General features: G+C 40.8%; 1 protein-coding gene across 2 annotated transcripts in view; it reads left to right on the top strand.

Annotated features, from left to right (window-relative positions):
• Nucleotides 1–21363, top strand: part of ANO6 (anoctamin 6) — a 209948-nt gene that overhangs the window by 172077 nt on the left and 16508 nt on the right. For both annotated transcript variants that reach the window (XM_057556242.1, XM_057556243.1), the window contains 5 exons: nt 3566–3791; nt 4843–5012; nt 5215–5312; nt 11579–11709; nt 18959–19164. In XM_057556242.1, coding sequence (XP_057412225.1) covers nt 3566–3791; nt 4843–5012; nt 5215–5312; nt 11579–11709; nt 18959–19164 — 831 coding nt within the window. The remainder of the gene's footprint in view (nt 1–3565; nt 3792–4842; nt 5013–5214; nt 5313–11578; nt 11710–18958; nt 19165–21363) is intronic.

The raw sequence follows: 21363 nt of genomic DNA, 5'->3' as shown, positions 1-21363 counted from the left end.
CAAACCTCAGTGGTAATTAAATCAGTGCACATTAAAGTGAAATACAATTTTTCACCTGTCAGGTGATAAGACTCTGTGTTTGTAAGGCTTAAGTGCCATAGTACTCTCATACCTATGCTATTGGATTTTTACACTGCTCCAGCCTTCTTAGAAAGCAGTTTGGCAGTACATGTCAAAGTCAAAAATATTCATATGCTTTAATCCAGTAATTCAGCTTTTAAAAACTTTTAATCAGGAAGTATTTCAAAGTGGCAAGTAAAAGTCAGACATATATATATATATATACACATATATAATATGTGTCTCCATGGTAGTAGTAATAATGTATTTTTAAATTTGGGTGGGAGTTATGTGGACATTCATTTTACCGCAAAGTTTTATAGCTCACATATATTATGAAATTTGTAAGTATTTTAACATTTTATTCAAACCCTCTTCAATGAAGAAAAAATAAAACCAAAAAAAAAAAACCAATGGCAAGTAAAAGTCAGACAAATATATATATACACATATATATAATACATAAATAATATTTTTGTTTATATATAAATGTTATATAAATATTGATTATATATATTATATATATATAAAACCTCAGCCAACATGTCCTCCTTCCAACCCTTCATACAGTAGAATATTGTGCAGCCATGAAAAAGTATGTCCACGAAAATATTTTATGACATGTAAAAATGTCATGATTATGATAGGCTTAAGAATAAAATTAATATGTAAAATATTTTTATATGAAAACAATGCATAGTTCTGAATGAATTACACCTACGTATAGATACATTTTTTTTTCTATTTTTATTTTTTATTCTTCATTTTGATAGTTGGAGTCTTTCAATTGTAGGTGACAGAAAATCAATCTCCAATTGGTTTAAACAACAACCAAAAAATGGGGTTGGGTGAGATTTCTTGGTTCCTGTAACTGAAAATCTCATATCTGAGGTATGACTTCAGTCAAGAATAGATACCGTAGCCCAGATGATGTCAAGGCTGGTTTTGTTCTGTCTTCACTCTGTGTCCAGTGGTGTCCCAGCATGGTGATTCTAGGCATCCCTCATGGGTGCAAGATGGCTGCAGCTTTCCAGATCTCACATCACATCCAAGCCAAGAAAGGTCTCCTTTAGCAGCAGCCCCTGTTGACAGAGGAAGCTCGTCTTTCATGGGCACTAGCACATATCTCCTCACATCTTGGTGGCTCTTAATAGGTTATTTGCCAATCCTTGAATCAGGTGCTGAGGCCAATAGGATGAGACGCCTGTTTGTCTCAAACCAATTGGGATCTACATCTGGAGCCCTGGGGAGGGTTGGGCAGTCGAGCCCAAACCACTAGACTAAAAACAGAAGGGAGATTATTTACTCTAAAGCAAAATCTAGGTCCTCTTCTAAGACAGGGGACAGATCCAGCGCAGCAAAAGCAACCAGTGTCCACTAGCAGGTACTTTCAGATTTTCTCTAATGAGCGTATATTAAAGTTATGATCAGAAAAGAGGATATGTAAGCAACTTGAGGAAGGAGAATGAAAAGTTTCCCTGTTTCCTAAGAAATATTGAACCGATTAAGTGCACTGAAGAAAAATGGAAACACGTCACGTTTGTAAAATTTCTGAAATGAATTAGAATTCATTTCATAAGCCATGTAGGGGGCAGTGCCATATAAAGGTTTGTGTATCTTTGGACTCTGAGTATCTCAGTTCTCTCGCTTACTAGTTGCTTAATTTGGGACAAATAGCTTCATCTCTATGTGGCTCTATTTCCTCATCTGTAAAAAGAGAATACTACCTACCTCACAGGATGGTTGTGAGGATTTAAAAAATATATGTGTGCTGAAGCAATAGTAAGCATTAAAGAATCTTACCTATTATGATTACTTAATATGTAACTTTAAAAATTACTAGCAGAGTTTTAAAATATATATATACTATCAATATTTAAATGGCCTGTATGTGTTATGCTGAGAGGAAGACTTGATATACCTTCTCTAATACATTTTTCTCAGCCTTAATTAATTTTCACATCTAATCACACACACACACACACACACACACAGTGTTATTCCTTTCACAAGTATGCAGCCTTAACTGTGAAGAAAAGGAGATAATGAGATTAAAGGAGGAAATATAATACTTTCTCTACAAACTGATAGCTTAAAAAGTAAGAAAGTCATCTTTTTAACACTTTGGTCACCATAATCATAGCTAATGTTTAGATAGTACTTTTCATGTGCCAGGGCTTAATGCCCTAATTGTTTTTACCTGTAGTAACTCATTGAAGCCTCACAATAATCCTATAAATCAGTGGCTTTTATTATCCCCTCATTATATGGGTGAGGAAATTGAAACCCCCAAAGGCTAAGTAATTTGCACAAGGTCCCCCCAGCTAGTGGTGGAGCTGGGATTCGAACGCGGGAGTCCGGCCATGCTTGTGGCTCACTCCCTCTACTGCCCTCCACAGGTGGAAACCAGCCTCCCTCTGTGACTGTAAACAACACAACGTTATTTGCTTGGTACTGAAATTCATATTCTTTATAGCTTTCTCTATCACGGCAGTCATCACAAGCCATCGGAGACATTGAGTACATGCTTCTGGAGTGTGTCCAAGAAGGTAGATGTAAGGAAAGCAGTTTAAAAATGGGACCTTTGATGTACCTTGTTCAGTGGCCAGAGAAAACCTGCCTAGTAAGGAAGTGAAATCCTACCAACCACACGCAGATTATATTTCAGACCACCCCCACTGACCTTGGGTCTATGCAGTCAAAACTACAATGGCCTAGGAAAATGAATCCTGTGCAAGTGCAGGTATAAATAACTGCCAGTTTAAGATCTCAAGATCCGAGTATGAAAAGCGTGTGAAGCGTTTATCATCAGAGACCTGCCTGCTGCCATTTCCAATAGTGACCTTGGGGCATCTCTGCAGCTTCACTGGTCCTGTTCAGAATCTCCTCAGCTATGGGAACGAAGACAACAGCCAGCACCTGCTGACCCCTGAGTCAGTAATAGGTTCTCTGTTGGAAGGAAACATATCCTCTTAATGGATTACAAATGAGCAAAACCCACTCATTCATAACCTAAATAATTCCATAATTATTATTCCACAAAGGAATGTTTTCGCTGGTTCTGCTATCACAGACCTTTTTCTTCTACCAGAATATGCTACCAGTTACTCCATTTTTACCCCATCTGAAGATATTCTCTCTCTCTCTCTCTCTCTCTCCCCCTCTCTCCCTCTTTTTATTAGGCCTTCTTTTTTAGAGCAGTTTTGGGTTTACAGAAAAATTCACAGGAAGTACAGAGTTCCCACAGACCTCCTCATTCCCTGCTCACAGCTGCTCCTGCTATTAACATCTTCCATTAGTGGGTGCACCAACTCTTTTGACTGCCATCATTTCTTCTCCTTTCTTTGAAATTTAACGTGCCTGATTTTCACCTCTCTTGTGGCATTTATGTGAGATTTACATCACTTCACAATGCATGTTTTCCATTTGGGCATGGGGCCAATTTTTAAGTGTAAAAGTGTAATTATTTGTGAGTCTCACGCTGCTGTGTTTATTGTGTTTTCAGATCCTTTTGATCGTTGCTTCAGTTATCGGGATCATTGTCTACAGGCTCTCAGTGTTCATTGTATTTTCTGCAAAACTTCCCAAAAACCTTAATGGAACAGACCCAATCCAGAAGTATCTGACTCCACAGATGGCCACGTCCATCACCGCTTCCCTCATCAGCTTTATCATCATCATGATCCTGAACACCATATATGAGAAAGTGGCAATCATGATTACTAACTTTGGTAAGGTCCTGCTATATATATAGCATGATTTCTAAGCCATCTTTAGAATCAGGTAAAAATAGAGACTGTATGTTTTAGGCATTTCAATTCCAGTATGTTACAATTTTTAGAAAATTTCAAGTGTAAACGTATTTTCTCTAGCCTGTACGAGAAATGAATTATCTCTAGCTTTGCATTGGTAAGAGGGACAAAGCAAAGACAATCATTATAATGCCCAAGCTCTGTGTAAACAGATCAGTGCTGAATAATATTTTCAGTTACATTAGATCATGTACCCTATTGTTGAAAGTAAATGGTCTCTTTATTGCAAACAAGTGGAAGAGGGTCATGGTTCCAGTGGCAGATCTGCTTGCTCCCGCATTGCTGAGAGGACAAGCAATCACAGTGTTATGTGTCTTCCTCCCACGCTGTTCATATTAATATAGCTCCATACTCATCAGCTCTGGCTTTTATAATAAAGGTTTCTTCTCTCTGGCTTATATCCCAGGCAGCTGCTTAGTAGCCAAAGTTAAGTGCTTCCCACACGCTGCATTTGGCTGGGTCGTTCTCCAAATGGTCACCTTTGGAGTGGTCATCTTCTGAAAATGATAAGACCGATTTAAATTCTAAACTAGAAGGATGACCCGTTTTGTCTTCCCCAAATGCTTCTAGCAAGTTGCCCCGTGTTTTGTTTGTTTTCTTCAACAGGCCTACCTTATTGCAGTTCAGGAAGACAAGAGAATATCATTTAGCAGGCTGTTCAACTTTAATTTTCTGTCTTACATTGAAAGAAGACAGTTCTTGCCTATTTGATATCATTGTGCTTATAAATTTTAAGGAACAGTTGACTGTTTTCTGCCTTGTGGGATATTGTGTTCATGGGGGAGAGACTCTTACAACAATGCGTAAACTTGGAATTAACATAGTAGCTATATTAAGAAATTCAAAACAGCTGAAGTGGAAACTGTGAATTGTATTTTTTTTAATCACGTTAACTCACGTATCAGTGTCTTTGATTACCGTCTCAAAGCTGTTCACAATTTTAAAATCTTAACATTTCTTTTAACTACAGAACTCCCAAGGACCCAGACTGATTATGAGAACAGCCTAACCATGAAGATGTTCTTATTCCAGTTTGTCAACTACTACTCTTCGTGTTTCTACATCGCATTCTTTAAGGGCAAATTTGTGGGTTATCCAGGAGACCCAGTTTATTGGCTCGGAAAATACAGAAATGAAGAGGTGTGAATGTAGAATTGTGTTCTCTTGACAATTTAAGCTGTTCCATGTTTTCTCTCACTTGCCCAGTGAAGAGTTTCTTCATTGTACATTCCTTAGATTTTTTTTTTAGCCTAAACAAGAATATCAGAAAAAATAAAATTAATGACTTTTTCATGTTAGACCCATCTAAAATTTAAATAGGACTTTCTTTTTAATATTTCAGTGTGACCCAGGTGGCTGTCTCCTTGAGCTGACAACGCAGCTGATAATCATCATGGGAGGAAAAGCGATCTGGAATAACATACAAGAGGTGTTACTTCCGTGAGTACCGAGTTGTGTGATCTTAGGGATAGAACGGCCCACCCATCCAAGTCATTTCCCTGCATGTCTAGCTGCATGCAGCCACTTCTAAAATGGAGTAGACTCTCTCCTAATTAAAGGTCTCCAGATAAGATGATCCAGCCAACAGTGTAACATGTATCCAGTGTTTAATAATTATATTTAAAAACCTCCTTCTTTAGATTTAACAAAAATTCCCATCTGCTGTAGTTCTTGCCTATTAGCCCATTGTTGGTGGCTGTTGGATCATAGCCCTTTGAGAGATGGGCCTTGTTGGAGCTTCGAACTAAGTTTTTCCACAACTTCTTACAACTTTCTCCTCCTTTTATACATGCGTTTAAAAATCAGTAATAGTAACTTGTTGAGTTCCTAGTATGTGCCAGTCACTGTATTAAGTGCTTTATTTATCTCTGTCATTTAATCATCCAAACAATCCTTATTTTTACCTCCCTTTTGCAAATGAAGAATCTGTGTTTTAACGAGGTTAAACGATTTGCCCAAGTTCATGTAGACAATAAGAGGCTACTGTGGGGTTCAAATGTAAAACCCCATGGCTCCTAACGCATGTGCTTTTAAGAACAGAGGTTCTCTTAATGGTCCTAAGGCACCAGATTACATAGCATGTTAAGAGACAGTTGTCTAAAATAACTACAAAAGTTTTGACTTACTGTTCGTTTCCTAGCAATGAGAAGAACAGATGTTAGCTGAGGTCACCCTGTCCTTTTAATTTTTGCATAAGTCCGATCCCATATCAGAGTGGACAAGTCCAGTGCCATCTGCAATTTCTGCATATTTCAAGGAGCTTATTGTATTAGTGTTCTGTTGCTGCTTCAACAAGTATCCCCAAACTTAATGGCAACAGGAAGAAAATAGGGGGAAGAAGCCCACAAAACAACAACAAATTTACTATCTTGTGGTTCTGGAACTCAGAAGTCTGCAGAGGTCTCATTGGGCTAAAGTCAAGGTGCTGGCAGGGCTGTTTCCTTCAGGCTCTATGGTAATCTGTATCTTTTACCTTTTCTAGCTCCTAGAGGCCACCCGCATCCCTTGGTCTGTGACCTCCTTTCTCCATCTCACAGCCAGCAATATTGCAGGTCTGTGACTCTTTTCTGTGGTCACATCTCCCTCCCTCACTCCTCCCTCCTCTTCTGCCTCCGTCTTCCACTTTTAATGACCCTTTGATTACACTGGGCCCACCTGGATAATCCAGGCTCGTCTCTGTTAGAGTCAGCTGATTAGCAACCTTAACTGCATCTGCAACCATAATTCGTATGTTCTGGGTATTAGAATATGGACATCTTTGGGGGGACCGTTTTTCTGCCTACCACATTAACCTTTTCAAGCTAATTTCTGGCTCTGAGTTTCTGTTCTCACAAAACTGTTGATCTCTCTTCTGTCTTGCCTCCCACTCGTGTACTTTCTGCTCCTGCCAGCCTGAACTCAGAGTGCAGCCTTCTCAGTGTCCTGCAAAACCACTCACACGAGCAGGGCTTACTGATGTTTGGGGCATGGAGGAGAAACTCAAACAACTTGAATTTCGAAATGCAGAACCTCCATCTTTTCAGTCTCTTATCCCACCCTACACCTGGGAATTTTGCTGCTGTTGTTGTTTCCTTATCACCCTTCTTTGTGGGCTCCAGAATCCTGCCCTTCTGCCCTGTCTTCCTCCCATCACGTCCAACTTCCTTCTCATTCTTTCTCTTCCCTCCCCTAACCTTTCTTCTCTTTCCCTCATTACCAAGTTTTTGTTCATTCTCTTTGTAGAGCAGTTAAATTCTTTTTTTTTTTTTTTCTTTCTGTTTTTGTAGAACAAAACCCTCTGGGTTTCAGTGTGTCCTTCCGCATTTCTTCACCAGGGCTTTATCTTCCATCTTCAGTGAGAATTATCAGTGTCTGTCTGTAAACAAAGACATCTCCCTTTTCCCCACTTCAAACCGTCCCCCTCAAAAAAAGATTCTGATCTTAGCTGTGAAATGAGTATTTTTATGCCCTACTGTGCAGTAGACAGCCCTTACCTTGGGCTCATAGTTAGATTTTTCCCAATGAGTAAAAGTAGGTCATGTGCAAATAATAACTGTGTTTCTATGTGAAAATAAATATATCAAATAGAGGAAAGGCTTAACTCATTACCAATAAAAAAAAGCATTTTCTGAAGGAAATAGGTTAATTATTTAACACTAAATTTTTGTGAATAATTTGTTGTCAGTGAGCTATTTTCTGATTTAAACAATCAAGGAGAAGAGTATATTTCCTAAACGGGTACTCACTGAGAAATTCATACAAAATGAAACTTGTTCATGTGAAATATTTAAAAACAAAGGATGTATTATAGTATCTGTGGTCTGTTTATACCTTCACTTCAAGTAAGCACATTGTTGCAAGTTCCAGTGAGCTGAACTTCGCCTTCAGATATTTCTACTACTAGCCTTGTTTGAAAACTAGGAGCACTAAATCAGCGCTCCAGCGCCAGTCCGTGGCCCGGGGGTTGGGGACGCCTGAGCTAAATGTTAGGAAATTAGAGAGTGGGTTGGGTTCTTCCCATCACCGCATCTGCTCTTTGTAAAGGTGCCAGTTTCCTTCCTACGTTTTCATACAACCTTTTAACACACTAAAGATATATCAGTTACTTTTGCTACCCAAAACCACACCCATTCCAATAATACACAGGAAGGGAAAAGAAAACTTATAAAATTTAGTAGCTATTTTCACACCATTTGAATATGTCAAAAGGAACATAGTGAAATGAATTTCACCATATACTCACCTGCCTCCACCCCCAACTCCACTTGGGGTCCTTGACCAGGATTCTCAGAGCAAATGAAGGCCACGTGGCGCTGTGATCCAGGCTCCATCTGGGGGGGAGGGGGGGGGTTTCTCCAGCACCTGGGTCAGCACCTGGCATTTAGTAGGTCTTCAGTAAGAGTCAACTGAGTGAATGAGTGACTCATACGCTTCAAATACAAACATCAGTAAATTAATAGAATTGTTCGTTGGACCCTGAGAAGAAGCTTAGAGCCCTTTGGCTCTAGCCTCACTTTTTTGATAGTTGGGGCATGCCTGGGAATTTTATTCTGTACTTGACAAAAAGGCTAGTACAATTCCTGTGTTAAGCTACTTGCTTTGGAGAAATTTTATGATAAAATGTTAAGAAAAATAGAGTTAAATATCCAAAATGCCTTAGCATTGTCCTTTGCTGTTTAGATAATGGATGGCTGTAATTTTCTTCTTTATATGTTTTCTATATTTTCCTCAATGAGTATTCGCTATTCAGATAATAAGAAAAAGCAAACTCTTAACAAGAGGAAATGTCTCTTCTCAAGATATGATTTGGCTAGAGAATGAATCAGAGACATACAATAAGAGAATCCTAAATGCAGGGATCCCTCACTCTACACACTCGGTCTTAAAATTCAGGAACAGTAAACTCAGGAGCAAAATAGATTCAGATAGTGAAGGATGCTTGTATTCAAAATTAGCAAGTGGGAATGTCCTAAACAGAAATGGTGATTGGTATGTGGATTAAATATGATAATGAAGAGACAAAGACAAAATGGGGTGTAAAGTGCTTCACACCATGCTTTACACATAATAAGTACTCAGTAAAGGGCAATTTGTTATGATACTGTTACACTAATATGCATGGTCAATTGCTAAGAAAATTATTTTGTAACCCCTGGTAGAGGGAGGAAACTTCCAGCCTTGGCCAGGGGAAGAAGTATCCAGTGTCTGTATTTTTTTAAAGTTCTGTATGTGATTCTCATGTGCAGTCAGATTGATATCCCTGTACTAGAGTCATAACCCAATAGAATATCCAAAAGACCATGGGCAGTGATGAATAGACTGCAACCCAAGATTTCCTGCTACAGATGAGTGGTTCAACTCAGACTGAACAAGAGGCTCAGAGCCGAAGATCAGAAAAGCAAGCTAGTCATTTCTTCTCATTTGACCTAATATGATTGGTGGAGGCAGTGGAGGCAGTATGGTACAAGAAACAAGTACCAGATGAGTTAGTCATGCAAGTGGCTGCCAGGACAGAAGTTTCATCCTGAATCCAAGTCATCATGGGTTTGCGTCCCCGATAGTAAAAGACCTGCTTCTCTGGGGCACGGAGAGGATTCTGCAAGAGGCTGAGGCTGGAAGTGTGAGGCAGAGTGAAAAGTAAACCAGTAGAAACCAGTGATCTTGAGTTTGGGTGTCATGAAGGGTGATGGATGTGTGCGGTCCTCGGTGCCACGTGCGCGACAAGGCCCCTGGAATGTCTGTAAAACTGCGGGTTCCTGGCCAAACCTCAGACTTGACTGATCACAGAGCTCTGGGTTGTGGCCTAGGAAGTAGCACCAGCAACAAGCGTTCCACATCATTCTTATAAGTGCTGGAGTGAGATCCGAGTCAAGATTCTAAGTAACTTAGGCTGCATTTACTGTTGGCCTCAGCCAGGTAGCCTGTATTGGTCAAAAGATAATCCCACACAGGGGATTTTGATGTGTTAGGAAGTTTGCTAAATACCTCACCTGTTCTGAATCATTTAATCCTGGTAACAACCCTGGGCAGTGTAGGTTTTATCACCCCATTTTATGTGAACTTGACTGAAGTTAAATAACGAATAAGCAATGAAGTGTGGATTCCGATTCAGGGGTGTCTGAGTCCATATCCCCTCCACTTCCACAGCCTCCTGCTATTCCCCTAATGTCATAGAAGAAAGAAGTGGGGAAAGATTGTGAAGCCAGGGCCATGTTTCGTTGTAGAGAAATCTCCCCTTAGCAAACCTGGGGGAGTGGTCAGTGAACAGTTAACACTGACATCAGTAGCAACGGGCAACCCTTCATGGTCAGCTATTTTTAATTCACCTCTTACACTCTGTGTGTGTGTGTGTGTGTGTGTGTGTGTGTGTGTGTGTGTGTGTACATGTACACACGCGTGTTCACGTGCAGTGTATACAATGGTCTTTACAGTGAAATCCACACAAACGTGCTGTGTCGTCAGCTGGAGCTTAGCCAGATGCTAAGTTGTTTGTTGTTGTCGTGTGTCTTCTGATGAAGTCAACAAGTAAACCACAAGCCAGCTGTTGCTTCAGGGGACAACAGCCCTGTAGGCTACAGGTGCACACCTTATTTCACTGCCAACTGTTTCTGATTTCAGTTCAAATTGCCATTAAAAAAGTGGGGGCTTCCCTGGTGGTGCAGTGGTTAAGAATCCACCTGCCAATGCAGGGGACACGGGTTCGAGCCCTGACCTGGGAAGATCCCACATGCCGCGGAGCAACTGGGCCCGTGAGCCACAACTACTGAGCCTGCGCGTCTGGAGCCTATGCTCCGCAACAAGAGAGGCCGCGATAGTGAGAGGCCCGCGCACCGCGGTGAGGAGTGGCCCCCGCTTGCCACAGCTAGAGAAAGCCCTCGCACAGAAACGAAGACCCAACACAGCCATAAATTAATTAATTAATTAATTTTTTAAAAAAGAGGTATCTCTAAACATTAAAAAAAAAAGTGGGGACGCGTTCATTTGGCTCACAAGCTTCTGAGAAAGAAAACCGCATAACCCAGGAGGAGACACCAGGCTGCTCTGCGGGGCAGCATCCAGTAGGGGGCAGAGCACTGGGCCGCCAGTTGGGGCTGTGTTTCCTGCAAGCTCTGCACTGACTTTGAGGAAGCCTGTCACTTCTTTGGTCTTTAATTTGTTCAGCCGAAAATAGGGTCTTTGAGCTGTTTTATCCACTGTCAAAGTATGTCCCTTTTCTGCTCCGTGCCCCTCAATGGCTCCCCACATCCTTCAGAGTGAAAAACGGCCCAAATCCTCACCGTGGTCTCTTAGGCTCCCCCCCGCGGCAACCAACAGACTTATTTTCCTCTTAGCCCTGGACCACACTGGCCTCCATGCTTTGTTTATTTTCTCTGGTGATTTTCAGTCTGGAAAGACCATCTTCGATAATAGCAGGGAAATGGAAAAAAAAAACCAAAACTAAAGTTAATCAAATGAGGAAAAGTATCTTTTAAAAATTAAAATGCCCACATGAAAAGGAGGTAGGAGGAAAAATCAATAGTAGTTACAATTTGGATAAACCCAGGTATGTAGTCAATACTATTTTTCAAAATATTTTGGGGTAGGGAGGCAGAAATAAAAAGAAATTGAGCATGAAAACAAGAAATTAAATTCTTGGGAAGATGATGTGTTCAGCTCGAAATATCAGTAATACTTTTATGCCCTTGGTCTGACAATATTCTGATTGATAATTTGATCTTTTTTGGCAGCTGGGTCATGAATCTAATTGGACGGTGTCGCACAGTTTCGGGAGCAGAAAAGAAAACCCCACGATGGGAACAGGACTACCATCTGCAGCCCATGGGCAAACTGGGGTTATTTTATGAATACCTTGAAATGAGTAAGTCACTCGTGAGATTTTGGGTGATATGAATTATATTGGAACATGTTTTGGATCCCCAAAGTATCAATTCTAGAGCCAGATAATTATCTAGCCTATTGAAATGGAGTCCGTTTTTCTCCCCTCGATAAAATTATACAATCAGGCTTTCAAATAAGGTGACTGTGTGTATCTTTGTCAACACTGATGTTGTACAGAGCTGAAGATTTATTACCCAGCAATGAAATGGAATATTCATCGAGGTATGTCTTCACCATTGATTGTTGGAGGATTCTAACCATGTTGTCTAAGAATGAACTCAGAGCTGTTATTAGATGTGACACAGCCTGGGCTGGAGTCCATGCAGCACAGCTGCTGGTCAATACCCTTCTGAACAGAGTCGTATAAGCAAGCCTGTGCAGAAAGCCCGTGGGAGCAAGAGTCACAGGGTCCCCCCCACCCTCCATGTCTCACACTTGCCTTTGACGTTATATCTATGTCTTCTGGCCAGTGGTTTCTGCCTGGTTCCTTGAGTGACCTCAGGGCAAATCACTGGCTTGAATTCGGAACTATTTTGCTGGTCTGGAATTAAGATTTAGCACAGGTCCCCCCCTCCTTCTCGAATGTCTTTGTCCATTTCTGTAGTATTTGCTTGGGCTCTGTTTCTCTTCAGTTGAACTTGATTTTGAGCTCTCAGTTGCCTTTAAATGGATGCATCTCAAAATAGATTTCCATAGGAAACACCATCTTTTCTATTATGCATGACACACTTTTATCTAATAGAAGGCTAACAATAGACATGTTTTGTATCTGTGCCCTTTCAGCTCACCACTGCGTTGAATTACAGTTTTTTAGGAGAACAGGAAAGGATTTTGACAGGCTTTGCATTTACGCATGGGGGTTTGTGTATTTGTAGAGACACCCCTTTGTGGTTCCTGTTTGTCAGTCTGCAGATAGAGGGAGGTTTTTATTAAATCACATTCTATATATAAAATAATTGCTTTTAAAAATATACATTATACATGGAAACGCACCTGCTTCCTTCAGTGAGTGAAAGGTTCATCTTGTAGCTTCTTCAGTCAACAATGCTTTGCGGCCAGGAGTCTGATTTGAATTTCATTTTTGCTTTTGTTATGTTTCGTGACCAGGTTCCATTAAGGGTGTAGCTGTGGTAAATAATGTAGAAGCTATGTTTATTTATTTATTCTGTTTATTTTCAAAAGAACTACAAGACAATTACCTGTTATTCCAAAATGAGTCATAATTGTAAATATTTCTTATTGGAGCTATTATCAGCATTAATAATAACAGCATTCTGGGACAGAATATCATTTATTTTAACACAAAAAAAAAACTTGGAAAAGTTATTTTTTCTGTAGTTAGACAAATAAATGGTATTGAAAGGAAAAGTTATATGGTCATGCTTTGGGGAGAAATTGATAGGACTTGTAGAATTTCATAGTCTCATTAAAATAATTACCAACTAAATAATTTGGCCTCACACGGATGGACCTAGAGATTATCAGACTAAGTGAAATAAGTCAGACGGAGAAAGACAAATATCATGTGATATCACTTATATGTAGAATCTAGAAAGATGATACAAATGAACTTACTTACAAGACAGAAACAGACTCACAGACATAGAAAACAAAATTATGGTTACCAAAGAGGAAAGGGGGGGAAGGATAAATTAGGAGTTTGGGATTAACAGATCCATACTATTGATACTTTATATAAAATAAACAACAAGGTCCTACTCTTTAGCACAGGGAACTATATTTTAAAATAATAATAATAAAATAATAATTCAGCCTCACCCTACCCTATAAGAAAGGATGGAAAGCAGTGGTTATAGAGAAATTAAAAATTTTTTTTTCTTTTCCATTATGGTTTATTACAGGATATTGAATATAGTTCTTGTGCTATACAGTAGGACCTTGTTGTTTATCTATTTTATATATAATAGTTTTTATCTGCTAATCCCAAACTCCTAATTTATCCCTCCCCCAGTTTTTTAGATTTATTAAATTGTTTTCCTATTATCCAAATAATCCTTAATGAATTAGAAAAATTAATCAGTTTCTGAGAGTAGGCAGTCTGTTATTCTGTATTCAACACCAGAGTGAAATGTATGTTTTGTTCTTCTGGTTTGTGGGAGATAGAATTTCCAAATGCCTTTTGAATTATTTTTGTTCCTCTAAAATAAACATAGAGTGCCTTTGGGGGTGAGCTCATCCCCACAGTTTCCTCCTTCCAATTTTCCCTGTATTCATTAATGACAGCACCATCTACCTTTTTAATTATGCATCTTGGCTACTGAAGGGAAACATCTTCTGACAGACAGCACTGGAGCCCCCCACCCTTGCTTAGTTAGGCCACGCGCCCAGCCACCAGCTCTGGTCCCCTCTGCCCCATGGAGGGAACTCCAACTCCCCTCTGCCTGAAAACCCTTTCCCTCCTTTTCTACCTGGAAGAGTTCCTACCCAGCCTCAGCAGGAACCCTCAACTTTTCACACAGAGTTTCTGCTTTCTTCTGTAGGCATCAATAGCACTTGACTCTTGTCTTGATAGTATGTGATTGTGTGCATGCCTCTCTCCCTGGCTAGACTGGTCCTGTTGGAGGTTAGCACTCAGGCCTTTGCATCTTTCAGTCCTCAGCTGGGACACCACTGCCTGGACCGTCAGAAATATTCAAGTGACTTGAGCTTGGAGTCCCAACACACCCAAATACAACTGTTAGTTGAGTTTACAGTGGCATTGCCCCAGCGGCCCCCGCCAGGTTCTGTAGAGGCATATGTGTTTTGAGTGAAATTTCTTTATTTTGTTTAGTGAATTCCCCACCATCCTTTGAGATTATTAGAGTGAGCCTGGGTTGTAAACCAAAATTGCCTCCCCAGGTGAATGGTCCTGACTTCTGAGAACTCAGACTTGGGACCTAAGAGAAATAGTCTGTCAGTCTTAAAATCTGAAAAGCCACAGGATACCGTTTTGTACTTAGAACACCGTACAGCACAAACAGCTGTCTCTCGAGAACTTGATGATGCCTTCCCAGTGGGCGGGTGCTACAGATGAAATGCAGTAAAGTGATGAAGTGGGCCCTGCTTGTCTCTGGTACTGCCTCTTTCACCCTTGCATGTTCACTTGATCTTACCTTCATATATAATTTTCTCCATTTAATTTACTGTAATTAATACCACTTGTTCTTCAACATCTCCTTGCACCTGCCCCTCTCTTTCCCTCTCTCTCCAGTGCTACACCCTCTCAGGCCTTCTCTGCACTCTCCAGGACCAGGCCTGTCTTCCCCGACTCCCCCATCTCTGCTCTGTTTCTTCCCACCACCTGCATTGACATTTCCTCATCTTTGCAGGATGAACTTTCCAAAATGGCAACTAGGTGACTGGGGAGGATTTGTAGGCCTCTCATCTCTTTACTCATTCATTCATCCATCCATCTAACAACGATTGAGCAACTGCTTTGCCAAACACTGTATCAATTGCTGGGGATACCAAGAAAAGTAAGACTTGGTATCTGGCCTCCCAGGGCCAAGCAATGGATGGTGAGTACTTGGTGGATTGCTAAGCAGGTGAACACAAATCAGACTTCCTAGAGCAGGTGATATTTAAACTGGATGTTGAAGGGTGAATGGAAGGTAGCTATCTAAAGTGTGATAGAGGTAATGGACATTTCACGCAGAGAGATGGGTGCAGTTTCAAGTACAAGGGCATGAAACAGCTTGGCCAGTTCAGAGAATGGCAAGTAAACAAAGTATGGCTAGAACAAAGGATCCGTAGGTGGGAATATCAGGTAAGCAAGGGCTATATCATGATGGGTCTTGTGTGCTTAACCAGGAGACTTGAACTTATCCTTAAAGAAATAGGGATACCTTGGAATATTTGTAAGCAAGAGAATTGCATAGTGTTTATGTCAAAGAAGATCAGATTATTCTGGCAGCAGAATGAAGATAATATTTTGGTTGGGGCCTGCATTTGGTGGGGAGAGGGTATTTCAGGGGGCTACACCGGGTAACCCACACAACAAGGGATAAGCACCTACATAGGGGCTATGGGCTGAGGAAAAGGAGACAGATTAGATAGGTGTTAAAGAGATGACTAGAATGGCAGGTGAGGAATAGAACTGTTAAGATAACTTCTAGGAGAGTGAATATGCAGGGTGGAATATAAGGAGAGGGGTTGGTTTTGAAAACATGGTTCTGTGTTGGATATTTTGAGTGTGAGGTGTCTATGAGACATCTGAGAGGCGAGGTCTGTTATTAAATTGGATTTGCCAGTTGGGAACTCAGAGGAGCTGCGGGTGAGACCATGGGGGTGATTCGGGCATTGCCAGGCAGAGAATTGATGATGAGGCCCTGGGGAAAAGGGGCGTTTAAAGGGTAAATGGGAGAAGAAAAATCCGCAAAGAGAAAGAAGAATAGCAGAACAGTTGGGAGAAAACTAGCAGAGAAGGCTATCACCTTGCTTGAAAGGGATTTGAATATTGACTAAAAGGAGCATAATGAAAAGGGAGAGGGGGAGGCAAAAAAACAAGAGCGAATAAATAAAGTCCCCTTAATTGCCGGGACTGTGGGAAAAAATACAAGAAGCACTATAGTTAGATATCTTTAAAAATTTATATCTCTGTGTGTGTGTGTGTGTGTGTGTGTGTATATGTGTGTACACACACACTTCTACCATGGCTTTTTAAAACTATTCAAGTAAACAAAAATCAAGGGGGAAAAACATTCCACAGAGAGGAAAATATTTGGCCATATCAAAAGCTGCCGGCAGGGGGCGGGGGTGGGGGTGGGGAGGGCACTGCGGGGAAAAGCTGCCTAGTAATCAAATAAACAAGGACTGAAAACGTACACTGGCTTTGGCACGCGCAGCCACCAACAGAGTTAGCAAGACGAGTTTCAGTGCAGTGGTGAGGGCCACAGAGGATGCAGAGCTTTGAGTGATGGAGAGATAATCAGCACAGGTACTTCTTCAAGAAACTTGACTTTAAAGAAGAAAGCATAGAAAGTATCAGAGAGCAATTCAGGGTCATGAGAAAGTTTCAGGCAAGGGTTGTTTTTGTTTTTACAATGGATGTTTTTTGCCTTGCTGAGTTGATAGGCCTTTGTTGTTGTTCTTGGTTTCAAAAGTTGTTTAGAAAGTTCTTCTCACTTGAATATCAGAGCAGATTATACCATGCTGGTTTTTTTCTGGTGCTTTATTTTTTAATTAAAAATGTTTAATCCATCGAATTTATTTTGATATCAAAAGTGAGGTCTCCATACCAGTTCTTCTAATGATTTAGCTAATTACTCCAATACTTGAATCCACTGATTTGAAACATCATTTTTATAATATACTAAAATCCCATGAATATCTGCATCTGTTCTTGAAATCTATTTAATTCATACTCTCTATTAATGCACTAGTTCTGAACTGTTACCATAGCAATATAATACACATTAATATCTCTTAGAGCTGGTCCCATTTTATCCTTTTTCAGAAATATCCCTAACACTGTCACTTTAAACATCCCTCCTCATTATTTCACTTGTGTACTTGTATATATTTCTTGAAGAACTTTAGCATCACCTTTCAGCTTTTTTTCTTAAATCCATTTGGGATTATTAACTAAATTTGCATTCAAATTCTAAACTTTATTTTGGAGAAAAAAATCTGACATGTCCCCAAACTTGAGTCTTCCCAGTTAACAGTATGGTGCATCCATTCATTCATCATTATTTGTTTTTCTTTATTTTTTTAAGTCAATTATCATAACCATCTTAACATTTCTCACTAATTTATTTCTAAATAGTCTGTGCCTTTGTTGTCATTATGAATGGTATCTTTTCTCCTCTGGATTTTTAACTGGCTTTACTGCTAATAAAGTCCTAATTTCTGGCTTCTCTTGAATAGTAAGGAGATCTGGCAGCATTGGGCCCTCGTTCCAATACGGTGCCTCTGAGCAGTCCCTTCCATTAGGACATCCGCTTGCCAGTTCGCCAGTTACTGTACCCATTCCACACATTTCTGTTGCTTGCCTGGCCCCTGGAGGCGGATGAGTTCATTTAGGGTTGGGTGACTCATGGACACAGATGTTGACATCACTGCTCGGTGACATGCTGCTGACTCTATAACGTCACGAACTCTGGTCCTTGCCTGTGTGATTTCCCTGAACACAGCGGCTCCTGCCTGGCCTGTAGACTGGCCAGATCTTTCCAACCCTGACTGCTTTTCTGCGACACTTTCTGGCCTCTCATATCAGAAGCAATTGCCAGCTCCTCCTACCCAGCCACCGCCTCCAGAGTCTTGCCCTTCCGGGCCAGAGTGATCCCTGCCCCTTGGCTGAGCAATAGCCCTAAAGGGCCTGTAAATTTTCCTCTGATCCACTGTCTTAGTTATATCCCTATGCTAGCTAGTTCACTTGAAAGGTCTGCCAGTTAGGAGAGAAGGGTGTGAAACTTTTTTAGATCTCTGGCCTTATCATAGCTAACCGTACCTTCCCGTGGTACAGCTTCCCCCAGATCTCTGCTGCCCCATCTATAGCAAAGCCACATAAATCACAGACAAAGGAAAAGAACTTCTAAGCCACCACCCCAATTTTGACTTACTGTGACCATATAGACTGCAACAATATCAAAACAAAAGTTCCTGGAAAAGGATTATATTTTGACTTATTAAGACACTTACTGCATTACATTTCCATGATTTGTAATAATATCCCAAATTCTCTGAATGTGCTGCACTTGCATTCACAGACTCAGGGGAGCTTGTTCATTTTGCTTATTTTCAGCGTATTTCCTCCAGCATTCTCCAAACACAGGCTTCCCAAATTTACATTTGGTACATTTCTTATTTCTTTTTAGCTTGTTAGGTATTTCCACAATATTCCTGTTCTTTTTTTTTTAACCTTAAATCACAGATCCTCTTCCAACATTCTATTATTTCTACACTGAGAATGAATAATATGCTTAGAGTGTCCCAAGTTTATTACTAGCAAATAACTATGGTTGATTAAAGATTTTTAAATATGTTATTCCTATTAAGTGTATATATGTGAAAGAAACAGGCTCTAATTTGTCTTCTTTCCAGAGGTTTTATATTTGTCTTCTGTTTGGATTCTTTCACTGTTGAACATTATTATTACCACGAATGTCTTTTCTCTTTGGGATTTAGCTCACTGCTTGCCTTTCTCTTTCTTAACGAGAGTAAAGGAATGTGTGTTGTCCTTGCATATCCATCCACCACTCCGTGATGTGTGTCCATTCCATTGACAGTTATTCAGTTTGGGTTCGTCACCTTATTTGTGGCCTCTTTTCCACTGGCCCCTCTGTTGGCTCTGGTGAACAATATATTGGAAATAAGAGTGGACGCGTGGAAACTGACTACCCAGTATAGACGCATGATGCCAGAAAAAGCCCAGGACATCGGAGCATGGCAGCCCATCATGCAAGGAATAGCAATTATGGCTGTGGTGACCAATGTGAGTAAATAGGCTTCACAGGGTGAAGACCTTGCAAAGTCCAAAAATGCATTAGGGTTGCTTCCTAAGGAATCCAGTGTTGGGTATTTCATAATGTGGGAGGAAGATGCTAATACTGTCATTCATATAAACAACATAGTTGCTATAACTGTAATCGTTATTTTTTAATGTATTTTGCCTGTTGTACATTACGTATTATTACTGGTGAATTACAAGACCTCTTACAGAGGCAGTTGCTAAGAATAGTGACCATTAAGCTACTGTCGCTCATTTGCTAGTGTTTATTCAATAGAAACATGGTAGTAGTATGAACGGTAAGTACTAACTCTTTTAATCCTCACATGACTGTAAAAGGAGTTACCCAACAGTGCTTTTATAATGGAGATAGAAATCTGTCCATTTAGAGTTTGAAGACCCTAAAATAAGAACAATCATGCCACCACATTTTACTGTATATTCCAGACGACGAATTTAAAATAGGAACTATTTGATGATGAAGTATAAACGCTTTGTGCATTCCCAGCCATTCCTTGCCTTCCTCGTGCCCAGGGGCAGAGGTTCCTTGAGGAGGCAGACTTAGGGCACGTCTCGTCTCTCCTCACACCACCCGTGGTCTTTCCTACCCACTGTTGGTCATTAGCTAAGCATCCTCATGCCCTGAATGTGTCTGAGTGATGAGGGAATAGAACGCAGTTGTTTACAACCTGTACCGATTATGGACCAGTCTGAACAGTCTCTCTCCTTCCCCACCCCTGCCCTCACCGGCCAACAGGTAGCGGGCAAGCAGAGCAATTCCCATGCCAGCCCATCAGGGAACCGCCTTCCCTAGAAACGCCCGTACAACCAGGGCTATTTCCTCCCTTATTTCACTGCCAATTTCAGTCCCAGGTTTCAGTCCCCAGCGAAGTGATATTCCAGTTTTAACAACTTCTTAAGTCACACTTACCCTGCATCCGCCACCTTTTCCCACGAGCACTTGTAGAAACAGAACAGAGTGGGGCAGTGCCTGAGCCACGGCTCCCAGCACTGCAGCTTCCCAACTGCACGATCTTGGGCCAAGCCTTAACCCTTCAGAGCTTCATTTTATCGTTTGTAAATCGAGTAATTCCCTATCACGTATTTTCAGACTATTATATACCACAAAGGAGGCTTAGGGAGTTCAGTGAGTTAATGCATGGAATGCACAGAGCCTGGTCCTCACGGAATGTTAGCAGCTGCTTTGTTATCATCTTGATTACACATCATCATTTACAGTGACAATGTAGACCTTGCCAGGTGTCAAAACTAGAGGCACAAGAATTTTACAGTGCGTCACTGTCTGGACCATGGTCACAGTTTTACACAATAAGACAAGTTATCTGGAACCCAGCTGTCACCCCCCCCCCCCAGGAACCCTCAATTTGTCTGGATTGCATGCTGTCCCTCCTTTTTGGAGAAAGTTAGCAAATCACACACAAAACAACCACTAGATTATGTCGGTTTCCACACACCCAGATAGCCCCCACCTTCAGCATCCACTGCACTGCGAAACGGAGGCTGACGTTCAGAAATATGACAGCGAGGCCTTTCAAGCTCCACAGTCATAAAAGTACGAATCTGTCATGTTCAATATGCTATACGACACGAAGCCAGGCAGGAACGTGGACTTTTGTGTGCTTGCAATTTTTAGCAACAAGGTTTGAAACTAAAAGCATTTTTGTTTGACCTTCAGCAAACCAGAAAATTCAATTGACTCCTACTCGCCATTACTCAAGCGTCCTGGTCTGATTGTATGAGGCACCTTTTCCTCGTCCCCGCAGCATGGCTCTACGCCATTAGCGCAGATGGAGTATTGGCTGTGTCTCTAAGACGGCTCTACGCGCATGTGTGTGTGCACACACAGGCACACACACGCCCACTAATTGGTGCTACTGGTTCTCATCCAGTAGATGTTTTTTCTTATAACTCGGGCATTGTTTTATTATGCCCTAGAAAAATTGCTTATTCGATCATCTATTGAACTATGGACAATCCTTTTTTCCATATTAAAATTTGTGGCAGCTTCCAAGATGCAGCTCTTTATGTTTGCGTATAATTCTGCAAGAGTTAAACATGTATATTATCCCCTCACATACCTAATTTGTGCCTTCCCAATCTCATGTGCACAACAATAGCTAGCTTCCCATAATAGGAGAACTTTTAGGAAGCAGGAAGAAGAGA

This window comes from Balaenoptera acutorostrata, chromosome 11, assembly GCF_949987535.1.
Source record: "Balaenoptera acutorostrata chromosome 11, mBalAcu1.1, whole genome shotgun sequence".
NCBI lineage: Eukaryota > Metazoa > Chordata > Mammalia > Artiodactyla > Balaenopteridae > Balaenoptera > Balaenoptera acutorostrata.
Note: the sequence above shows the minus strand (reverse complement) of the source record. Positions and strands in the feature narration are given on the sequence as shown.